Source organism: Ranitomeya imitator, chromosome 1, assembly GCF_032444005.1.
Source record: "Ranitomeya imitator isolate aRanImi1 chromosome 1, aRanImi1.pri, whole genome shotgun sequence".
In the NCBI taxonomy this organism is placed as follows: Eukaryota; Metazoa; Chordata; class Amphibia; order Anura; family Dendrobatidae; genus Ranitomeya; species Ranitomeya imitator.
The window spans coordinates 558,287,501-558,300,105 of NC_091282.1; the positions used below are offsets into that span (position 1 = coordinate 558,287,501).

General features: G+C 43.8%; 1 protein-coding gene across 1 annotated transcript in view; it reads left to right on the forward strand.

Moving 5' to 3' along the window:
• Positions 1 to 12,605, forward strand: part of KCNN1 (potassium calcium-activated channel subfamily N member 1) — a 200,418-nt gene that overhangs the window by 21,662 nt on the left and 166,151 nt on the right. The window contains exon 2 of the mRNA XM_069767772.1: positions 3,020 to 3,472. Coding sequence (XP_069623873.1) covers positions 3,020 to 3,472 — 453 coding nt within the window. The remainder of the gene's footprint in view (positions 1 to 3,019; positions 3,473 to 12,605) is intronic.

Genomic DNA, 12,605 nt, shown 5'->3' on the forward strand with positions numbered 1-12,605 from the left:
CCATTTATACAACCAATGGAAGAATTTAACGTCAGGTTATAAGCTTTTATTTACATAACATGGGTAAGCGACATAACTTCTGTAAGGGAGTGTATACCCTATTTCTGTGTTATTTTCTTTTTACTCAACCTTTAGGATTCTACATCTTTTTTCATGAAAATGTTATTATTTTTGCAATCAAGACCACTGGTGATCCTTAGCAGTTCAAAATTCTCCCTATTGCCCATCTTCAAATACATATATATGAAGTTACTTGCCTACCCTACAGATTTATGTTTAGATCGGTCTGTCTTATGTTTTTGTGCATTTAAGAACGTATGGTTTTCATTGCATTTATTGCATTCAAGTGACAATGTCAGTGCTAAGCTAAAAGGAACTTTGCATGCATGGAAAAATGGTTACCATAGGATCTCAACATATTCATGTAATGATTCCCTAATAAAAAAAAACCACATGCAGCCATATGAAAAGAAAACCTTTGTGGGGATAGTTAATCCCTTGTGGTACTTTTTCCATCAGCCTTGCTGGAGGAAAAGTTCCACTTTTTTTTTTTTGCTCAAAATTTATCAAAATGTCACATTGGCAGTTGATAGATTTTAGCATCTTGAAATGTGTCCTGATTGACAGAAAAAAAAATTAAAATAAAAGTCACATTAATAAATATGTCTAAGTCTTGACCACCAGCAATACCTACCGTATATACTCGAGTATAAGCCGAGATTTTCAGCCCAAATTTTTGGGCTGAAAGTGCCCCTCTCGGCTTATACTCGAGTCAATGTGGGTGGCAGGGTCGGCGGGTGAGGGGGTGAGGTCGCTGAGGCATACTTACCTAGTCCCAGCGATCCTCGCGCTGTCCCTGCCGTCCCACGGGCTTCTGTGCTGCAGCTTCTTCCCCTCTTCAGCGGTCACGTGGGACCGCTCATTAGAGATATGAATAAGCGGCTCCACCTCCCATAGGGGCGGAGCCGCCTATTCATTACTCTAATCAGCGGTGCCGGTGACCGCTGACAGGAAGAGCTGCGGCACCGAAGACCAGGCAGAGGGACAGCGCGAGGATCGCCAGGACTAGGTAAGTATAGCATATTCACCTGTCCTCGTTCCAGCCGCCGGGCGCCGCTCCATCTTCCCGGCCGGCGCCTCCATCTTCCCGGCGTCTGCGCTCTGACTGTTCAGGCAGAGGGCGCGATGACGCATACAGTGTGCGCGGCGCCCTCTGCCTGATCAGTCAGAGCAGAGACGCCGGGAAGATGGAGGCGCCGGAACGAGACGCCGGGAGCTGCAATCAAGGGAGGTGAGTATGTGGTTTTTTTTTTTATTGCAGCAGCGGCGGCAGAGATTTCTATGGGGCACAATGAACGGTGCAGAGCACCGTATATGGCACAGCAATGGGGCACAATGAACGGTGCAAAGCACCGTATATGGCACAGCAATGGGGCACAATGAACGATGCAGAGCACTGTATATGGCACAGCAATGGGGCACAATGAACGGTGCAGAGCACCGTATATGGCACAGCAATGGGGCACAATGAACGGTGCAGAGCACTGTATATGGCACAGCAATGGGGCACAATGAACGGTGCAGAGCACCGTATATGGCACAGCAATGGGGCACAATGAACGGTGCAGAGCACCGTATATGGCACAGCAATGGGGCACAATGAACGGTGCAGAGCACTGTATATGGCACAGCAATGGGGCACAATGAATGGTGCAGAGCACCGTATATGGCACAGCTATGGGGCACAATGAACGGTGCAGAGCACTATATGGGGCACAGCTATGGGGAAATAATGAACGGTGTAGAGCACTATATGGCACAGCTATGGGGAAATAATGATCTATTTTTATTTTTGAAATTCACCGGTAAATGCTGCATTTCCACCCTAGGCTTATACTCGAGTCAATAAGTTTTCCCAGTTTTTTGTGGCAAAATTAGGGGGGTCGGCTTATACTCAGTCGGCTTATACTCGAGTATATACGGTACTTCAGTTTAGTAAACTGCCATGCATAGCATAATGGCTCTAATTTCTTCACAGATACTTAGAAATTGTGTCCCACTAAAGATTATTATTTTTTAGTAAGAAATGAAATACATTGATAGATGTGGACATGTGACTTCTTATGTTTTTAAGAAAACCTATCCACTTTTTCTATATACCGTGGGCCTTACAGATTCACCAGAATTGTGCCATAATGTGACTTAAATTATTACAGAAAAATACTGCAGTGCATTGTTGGTACAGGTTACATTTTTTGGCACATGAACTGCCCCAAGATACAGTATATTGATTAAGACGTGTGTGCATCTTAAAGGAAACCTGTCACCCCGTTTTTTGAGATTGAGATATAAATACTGTTAAATAGGGTCTGCGCTGTGCGTTACTATAGTGTATGCAGTGTACCCCGATTCCCCACCTATGCTGAGAAATACATTACCAAAGTCGCCGTTTTCGCCTGTCAATCAGGCTGGTCTGGTCAGGTGGGCGTGGTGACATCGCTCTTTTCTTCCCCAGCTTTCCGTTGGTGGCGTAGTGGTGTGCGCATGTCCAGAGTTCCTAATCCCCTGCGCGCACGTGAAGCAAAAGCGCGCGTTCTGCGCTATTGCCCCTGTCATCGGTGGGGGCGGCCATCTTCCTGGGGCCGCGCGTGCGCAGATCGAGTGCTCTGCTGCACGGGGCTTCAGGAAAATGGCCACGGGATGCCGCGCGTGCGCATTAGAGATCGCGGCGGCCATTTTCCCAAAGCCGAGATGCAAACTCACCCAATCCCAATAAGGTCTTCCCACTTTTCAGTGCACCAAATTTATGACTTTTTTCACCCCAAAACAAAGGACAAATCACTTGGCATATGTGCTGCCAAATAGTGCCTCGGTGAACATCTCATTAAAGTGAGATACAATGGAGCAGTTAAAATTTAGTATAAATCATATAAAATCTGACCATCGCCAACTCTTATATGCAGCTGTATATAGATTACCATCCATCTGTGACATATGTATCTGTGTATTTTGTCTATAGGGGAACGCTGACCTACAGCCCATCAGTCATGATGGTCCAAGAGCATCCTTCAGACAGTCCAACCGTTTTTCGGACATAGCCATGAACAGCTGCAGATACAACGGGGGGATCCCAAGACCCCTCAGCAGCCTGAGCTCCTCTAGGAGAAACCTTCACGAGACAGATCCAGAAACGCAGCCCCTTCAGACACTACACAGCCCAGGAATCGAAGTCGTAGTAAACAAAAACGACCCCATCAAAGCATCTCACCGCAGTTTACGAGGAGGGGACGACAGTAGCCAAGGAGGTCACAAAGGCCAAAAGAAGAACCAAAACGTAGGCTACAAGCTGGGTCATCGAAGAGCCCTGTTTGAAAAGAGGAAAAGGCTGAGTGACTACGCTCTCATATTTGGGATGTTTGGCATAGTGGTCATGGTCACCGAAACAGAGCTGTCCTGGGGGGTCTACACAAAGGTAATACATGCTTTAAACATCTTTATACAGCTGTTAAAAACGAAAAATAAATGAATGCATAGAATTTATTATTACTGGTTTATTGAATTGTCATTTAGGAGACATTGAATAACTTTTTGAAGACCTTAGGGAATCTTTTTCAGTACTGTATAACTTCCACGCAATGAAGATTTAGACTAGACATTCTTAAAAATGCCAAATATATCATAGTGCTTACTGTTGTGTGATAGATTTGGCTCATCTTTAGACTGTCTAATCTAAGTTGATACCAAGTATTAATTGAAATACTTTGAAGCAGCTTTTTAGTCCGCAGTGTTACACATTAAACCACAATATCCGCTAGTGCTGCAGCACGGGGAGTTGAACCCAGTAAATACGGGTTTACTTATCATTTTATATTAGCTGCCTTTTAAAACATTTTTATTTAATTTGGACAACACCTTTAATTTTCTTGACTTAAAGGGGTTGTCCAGGACTTTTACTTTGATAGGCCATCATGTCTGATTGATGGGGGTTCGACACTCAGCACCCTTGCCGATCAGCTATTCCCAGTGCCAGAAGACAGGCAGAAGTGCTCAGTTATGGAACTACACTACACAGCGTTGTTAACTGTATAATGGCCACGGCTGGGTATTACACATTCACCCCCTATTCGAGTCAATAGGAACTAGGAATTTCCAGACAGTTTCCCATGTTTGTAGTTACCAGGCGTGAAGCTGTGTAAGAACTGCAATCTGACCTGGGTAGGCGTGTTCAGCTTAGAAAGGCCGCTGACATTGATCTAACCCCTTGGAAGCAGCACAAGTGACACGTACATCGGGGTCCAGAGAGCCTGCTGGGCTGGTACTTCGTATTTATTGGTGTATACACTTGTAACCTTGTTGTTTAGCACATTGTTGGTTCCATACTGTAAGCTTTATGTATTTAGCCAACGTTCCGTTCATTATATGGAACCAATGAGTGGCTGTGTTCCATTCCTGCCCGACCCCTGACCCTCTGTTTTCTGTGTATGAGTTTTTCCATCTTTATATATGTTTGCTTAATACATTTGTTAGGAAGGTATACTCAATAATATTACTATTTTATCCTGATGTACCTTTAATTCATTGGTATGGGAACGTTGTAAAAATAAAATGGTATACAACACAGATCATATCTAGAAATGGCATACCCTTCCAAATGTTCAACTCCTGAATACCACGCTAAGGTTTTAAGGTGCCCATGCCAAGTCCATCAACATCTACCAACGGTAGATTCCTGTGGAAAGAAAGTTCGGTCAAATTGAATTTCAACATATCCAGTTCTCTGTTCCATCAGGAGATTAGTTGTTTTTAAAATGGTATGGTGGCTTTAAATCGTCCAATTAAAACTACATGCTTTGTCCAGCTAAGATTGCATGTGTATGGCAGGAGTTGGGGACATTGGGCCAGCAGCTCTTTTATGGGTACATTCAAAGTGGAAGGTCTTGGCTATGTGTTTGATCAGGCTTTTTTTCAGAATGTAAAGGTGCTTGTTACATGGGAATAAACTTTGCCTGTGTCATGCTCACCCACTGTAGTCATTCTGACGTGCATGGCCAGCCTAAGGCTGTGAAAAATTAACCTTCGGTGTCCCCACATCATTGATGACTCTGCTTCCCCGGACACGTGCATGGGTTGCAGGCTATCTTTTTTATACAAGGAACACTGATTTCGTTTTCCTCCACACACAGCTTTTTTCTTCTGTGAGATGACCCCTCCCATATGTATTGTACTATAAACCGCTGCGGAATAGAATTTATGGCATATCAACAAAATATGACATAACTGTATCCTATTATCTTAATAAAAGCTTCCTGTCAGAATGTGGTGCATCACACAAAGATGGCAGGCACAAACGACATTGTGGTCCTGTCGGGTTTTCCGTCGGAATCCTGTTTTTCAGGAAGTCCGACAGAAACCGTGACACAGTGATCGGTGGTGAGCACTGTATGCGTGTAAACCCTGGCTTAACAATTACCTATGTAAAAGCCTTTTTTTGCCAGTGGCACGTGGTGAGCTTGTATGAACAGAGGCTGAGTACTTGGCACTAGCGATGAGCGAATGTGTTTGGATAAGGTGTTATCGGAGCGCACTTGGCTGCTAACCGAGTGTCTACGGCGTGCTCGAATATGAAGTCCGAGTCCCCTCGGCTCCATGTCTCCCGTCCACAATACATGCAGGGATTGTCTAACAAACAGGCAATTCCTGCATGTGCTGCGGCTGTCCTCTCAAAATGTGGAGCGCATTTAGCCAACTCTTACACACATTACTCCCCTTGTCCTCAGAATGACCCAAGTATGAACACACTATCCATTTGTGTTATAGCTGAAAACAAATAATAATGAAGAGGTCTGCCAAGTGAGTCAGTTTCATCTCTGCCACTCTATAGTTTTTTGACGCCCAACAAATACCTGTTGTGACTTTATATTATAAGAATATACAGGACCCGATTCATTACTGAATTTGTGCCGCCTTCTCTATTTTTTGGTGGTTTTAGCCTTTTTTATTTGCACCTAATTCTTCTTTTAATTTGAGCCTTTATTTAAAGTCTATTTTATATGTGTTTGAATGTTTTTCTACTTTTCTAGATGTTTTTGGCTAATTTACCAATTGTGATTTTTTTTTTTAAATAGTCACAAAATTTGGCGCAAATGTTTTCCAATCCCTTCCTGGAATGACTTTATATACATTACATATATTGGAGCATTTTTGTGCCATTTTGCTAAAACTTTAGCTCTAAAAAGTCACAAAAATAGTTACAGCGTATTCCCTTTTATCCCAAAATATAGTAGGTGTAATAATAATAATATTAGCAAAAACCTTTAATTAGAAATGTAGTATAGTTCTTCTGATTCACTATGTCACTTACCCCATGTGCAGGCATTGCAGCAGCTTAGGCATCCATGGTTACAGCCACTAAAATAGTAACAGTTAGTTAGTTGCTAGTGGTCGTAACCATGGATTTCTAAGCTACTGCAATGCTCTGCATATTGGGTAAGATACATAGCTAATCAGAAGAACTATATATATATTTCCAATTGGAGGTGTTGGCGAATATTATTAATATTATTAAACTTGCTATATATTGGGATAGGATGTTGGAGATAGAAATATCCCTTTAACCCCTTCAAGACCTTGCCCTTTTTCGTTTTTGCGTTCTCGTTTTTCGCTCCCCTCCTTCCCAGAGCCATAACTTTTAAATTTTTCCGTCAATATGGGCATGTGAGGGCTTGTTTTTTGCGGGACAAGTTGCACTTTTGAACGACATCATTGCTTTTAGCATGTCGTGTACTAGAAAACGGGATAAAAATTCCAAGTGCGGTGAAATTGCAAAAAAAGTGCAATCCCACACTTGATTTTTGTTTGGCTTTTTTGCTAGGTTCACTAAATGCCAAAACTGACCTGACATTTTGATTCTCCAGGTCATTATGAGTTCATAGACACCAAACATGTCTAGGTTACATTTTATCTAAGAGGCCACAAAAGCGCACAGAGAGGTCAAAAAATACTCTGCTGTAAAAAATTCACAGTAAATAAGCAAGTGCTAGTCAAAAAATGAAAAAATACGGGGTATTTAGTTAATACGTTTTTTTGCAAAAAAAAAGTATGTTAAGCTGCTCCACCAATCGCCAAGGTATACCCATAATAGAGCAGTCCTGTCTAATGTATATAATCCCTATCTGATGTATTTAAAAACCTGATCATCTGTATAGTACCTGTATGAACAGGGTTCAGAGAGAAAATATCCATGTAGAACATGCAAGATGGAACAGCTACAATGCAAATGACCCACAGAGGAGTGGTGAACTCCCCAGTCTTGTAGAAATAAGAAAACAATTATAAAACCAAAAACACATGGGCTACTTGCACAGTGAACAAGTCTGTAGAAACCTGTACACACCACCAAAGAACTTGAAGACACAAAAGCACACAGAGAGGTCAAAAAATACTCTGTTGTAAAAAAAGTCACAGTAAACAAGCAAGTGCTAGTCAAAAAATGAAAAAATACAGGGTATTTAGTTAATACTTTTTTTGCAAAAAAAGTATGTTCAGCTGCTCCACCAATCGCCAAGGTATACCCATAATAGAGCAGTCCTGTCTAATGTATATAATCCCTATCTGATGTATTTAAAAACCTGATCATCTGTATAGTACCTGTATGAATAGGGTTCAGAGAGAACCCTTTTTCGTTTTTGCGTTCTCGTTTTTCGCTCCCCTCCTTCCCAGAGCCATAACTTTTTAATTTTTCCGTCAATATGGCCATGTGAGGGCTTGTATTTTGCGGGACAAGTTGCACTTTTGAACGACATCATTGGATTTAGCATGTCGTGTACTAGAAAACAGGATAAAAATTCCAAGTGCGGTGAAATTGCAAAAAAAGTGCAATCCAACACTTGTTTTTTGTTTGGCTTTTTTGCTGGGTTCACTAAATGCTAAAACTGACCTGCCATTATGATTCTCCAGGTCATTATGAGTTCATAGACACCAAACATGTCTAGGTTACGTTTTATCTAAGTGGTATAAAAAATTCCAAACTTTGCTAAAACAAAAACAAATTGTGCAATTTTCCAATACCCGTAGCTTCTCCATTTTTTGTGATCTGGGGATGGGTGGGGGCTTATTTTTTGCGCACCGAGCTGAGATTTTTAATGATACCATTTTGGTGCAGATATGTTCTTTTGATCGCCCGTTATTGCATTTTAATGCATTGTCGCGGCGACCAAAAAAACGTAATTCTGGCATTTCAATTTTTTTTCTCGCTACGCTGTTTAGCAATCAGTTTAATGCTCTTTTTAATTGATAGATCGGGCAATTCTGAACGTGGTGATACCAAATATATGTAGGTTTGATTTTTTTACTGTTTTATTTTGAATGGGGCGAAAGGGGAGTGATTTAATCTTTAATATTTGTTTTATTTTTTTCATATTTTTTTAAACTTTTTTTCTTTACTTTTGCCATGCTTCAATATCCTCCATGGGAGGCTAGAAGCTGCCATAGCCTGATCGGCTCTGCTACATAGCAGCGATCATCAGATCACTCCTATGTAGCTGAATTGCAGGTGTGCTATGAGCGCCGACCACAGGATGGTGGTCACGGCAAGCCGGCATCAGCAACCATTGAGGTCTCAAGGAGACCTCTGGTTGCTATGCTGACGCATCGCTGAACCCTGATCATGTGACGGGGTTCGGCGATGCGCTCATTTTCGGCCCAATGGCCAGAAGCGCCGGTTAAATGCCGCTGTCAGCATTTGACAGCGGCATTTTTATTATTATTATTATTATACATTTTTATAGCGCCATTTATTCCATGGCGCTTTACATGTGAATACGGGGCAAATATAGACAAATACATTAAACATGAGCAGATAACAAGGCACACGAGTACATAAGGAGGGAGGACCCTGCCCGCGAGGGCTCACAGTCTGCAGGGGGTGGGTGAGGATACACTAGGAGAGGGAAGAGCTGGCTGTGCGGCTGTTCAGTAGGTTGAGGATCACTGCAGGCTGTAGGCTTGTCGGAAGAGATGAGTCTTCAGGTTCTTTTTGAAGGTTTCTATGGTAGGCGCAAGTCTGATGTGTTGGGGTAGAGAGTTCCAGAGTATGGGGGAAGCACGGGAGAAGTCTTGGATGCGGTTATGGGAAGAAGAGATGAGAGGGGAGTAGAGAAGGAGGTCTTGGGAGGATCGGAGGTCGCGTGTAGGTAGGTACCGGGAGACCATGTCACAGATGTATGGAGGAGACAGGTTGTGGATGGCTTTGTATGTCAGTGTGAGGGTTTTGAACTGGAGTCTCTGGGCGATAGGAAGCCAGTGAAGGGCTTGACACAGGGGAGAGGCTGGGGAATAGCGGGGGGACAGGTGGATTAGTCGGGCAGCAGAGTGTAGGATGGATTGGAGTGGTGCCAGAGTGCTAGAGGGGAGTCCAGAGAGTAGGAGGTTGCAGTAGTCGAGGCGGGAGATGATAAGGGCATGCACTAGCGTTTTTGCAGTGTTGCGGTCAAGGAAAGCACGGATCTGGGAAATATTTTTGAGTTTGAGACGACAGGAGGAGGCAAGGGCTTGGATATGTGGCTTGCAAGAGAGGGCAGAGTCGAGGATCACCCCGAGGCACCGGGCGTGTGGGACTGGGGATAGTGAGCAGCCATTGACATTGATGGATAGGTCTGGTGGAGGGGTAGAGTGAGATGGGGGAAAGATGATGAATTCTGTTTTGTCCATGTTCAGTTGTAGAAAGCGAGCAGAAAAGAAGGCTGAAATGGCAGACAGACAGTGCGGGATTTTGGTAAGCAAGGAGGAGAGGTCAGGTCCGGAGAGGTAGATCTGCGTGTCGTCAGCGTAGAGATGGTACTGCATACCGTGGGATTCTATGAGCTGTCCCAGGCCGAAAGTGTAGATGGAGAAGAGTAGGGGTCCTAGAACAGAGCCTTGAGGAACACCGACTGACAAGGGGTGAAGTGAGGAGGTGGTGTGGGGGAGGGAGACACTGAATGTTCGGTCTAACTACGGCCTAACTAACTATTTAACTAGTTAATAGCGGCGGGTGAATCTTGATTACACCCGCCGCTATTGCAGGCACATGTCATCTGTTCAAAACAGCTGACTTGTCCCGGCTTTGATGCAGGGTCAACGCCGCAGCCTGCATCAAAGTGGGAGTACCGACCTCCGCTATAATAGTACGGCGGAGGTCGATAAGGGGGTAAAATCATTTTTTTAAAATACAATATATTGAATACGTTGGTGCAAAAAAGCAGCAAATACCACTAAAAAGTGACTTTAAAAATAATTCAAATAATGAATTGAGGCCATTGAGTATAACTTAAAGGGGTTGCATGTATAGGAGATAGGAAGCACCCAGATAGCATCCAATCACAGTCTACAAGACTAGGCCAAACCATTATACCATTCTATATGGGAAAGGGTAGTAGAAAACATAGGGAAGAAGTAAGACACAACTACTGCTCCCCTACCCTTTAGAACTGTAGCATCTCATCTCCAGCAGTCAGGGACCCACATTCTCGGCAGTGTGGGGTCTAGGACTCATATACTTGTACAATTCTAAATCATCATATCAGTTCAGTTGGAAAGAATTTTCATTGATTTTAGAATTCCAGAAGGGAATGTCGCTATATTTTCAATGTGAGCAAAAGATACATAAATTATTTATAAGCTTATCCAGTGTCGAATAAGCATATAATATACAGAAAACATATTCCCACAGCAATCCACACACCACGGAAAACCAATGTGGTCAACACCTAGCAGACTTTAGATTATTAGACATTTTACATCTCATGTACAATTGTATAATATGACAGTGTGTAATACGATTGTGCCTACTGGCGGTCACGGGGTAATGACTTAAGGTACCTTCACACATAATGATATTGTTAAGGATATCGTTGCAACGTCACGCATTTTGTGACGTAGCAACGATCCCGCTAACGATCTCGTTATGTGTGACAGCGACCAATGATCAGGCCCCTGCTGGAAGATCGTTGGTCGCTGGGGAATGATCAGGACCTTTTTTTGGTCGCTGATCACCCGCTGTCATCGCTGGATCGGCGTGTGTGACGCCGATCCAGCGATGTGTTCACTTGTAACCAGGGTAAACATCGGGTTACTAAGCGCAGGGCCATGCTTAGTGACCCGATATTTACCCTGGTTACCATTGTAAAAGTAAAAAAAACAAACAGTACATACTTACATTCTGATGTCTGTCACGTCCCCCGGCGTCCACAGGGTTAAAACTGCTTTCGGCAAGAGCGCTGCTAATGCACGCGCTTCGGCCGAGAGCTTCCCTGCTCTGACTGTCAGCGCCGGCAGTAACAGCGGTGACGTCACCGCTGTGCTCTGCTTTACGGCCGGCGCTGACACAGTCAGTGCAGTGAAGCTCTCGGCAGCAGCGCGTGCATTAGTTGTCTCGAAAGCTGTTTAACTCATTTTTTTGTTAGATAGATATTAAAAGGTATATTGGATCTGCAAGACTGTTACCTTGTTTCTCTTATTGCAGGCATAAAACATTTTCCAACTGTCTAACATAGTAGCAAATCCCTTTCTTTTGACAAAATCAATCTTGACTCATGCCATTCATTTAAATCCTGTTTTTCCAAAATGTCCCTGCTTCTGTTGAGGCCTTAAGGCATTTCTATTACATGCTCATGGTTTCTGTGTATTCACTGTTACTGGATGTCCTTTTATTGCTTTAACAGATTGCTTTTAAGATCACCAGAACAGCAAACACCTATCACACCTCACCAGTATGGCCAAACTGAGAAGTTAAGGTACCTTCACACATAACGATATTGTTAACGATATCGTTGCTTTTTGTGACGTAGCAACGATATCGTTAATAAAATCGTTATGTGTGACAGCGACCAACGATCAGGCCCCTGCTGGGAGATCGTTGGTCGCTGAAGAAAGTCCAGAACTTTATTTCGTCGCTGGATCTCCCGTGGACATCGCTGGATCGGCGTGTGTGACACCGATCCAGCGATGTCTTCACTGGTAACCAGGGTAAACATCGGGTAACTAAGCGCAGGGCTGCGCTTAGTAACCCGATGTTTACCCTGGTTACCATCCTAAAAGTAAAAAAAACAAACAGTACATACTTACCTAACGCTCTCTGTCCCCGGCGCTGTGCTCTGCACTCCTCCTGTACTGGCTGTGAGCGTCGGTCAGCCGGAAAGCAGAGCGGTGACGTCACCGCTCTGCTTTCCGGCCGCTGTGCTCACAGCCAGTACAGGAGGAGTGCAGAGCACAGCGCTGGAGGACAGACAGCGTTAGGTAAGTATGTAGTGTTTGTTTTTTTTACTTTTAGGATGGTAACCAGGGTAAACATCGGGTTACTAAGCGCGGCCCTGCGCTTAGTTACCCGATGTTTACCCTGGTTACCGGCATCGTTGGTCGCTGGAGAGCGGTCTGTGTGACAGCTCTCCAGCGACCAAACAGCGACGCTGCAGCGATCCGGATCGTTGTCGGTATCGCTGCAGCGTCGCTTAATGTGAAGGGGCCTTTACACTCAGTGACGGTTAAGTATCAGTTATAAGCGAGTCAATTTGCAGGACCCCGTTCCAGCAGCCCAGACTACTGACGTGGGACAGGATCAGTGTAAACCA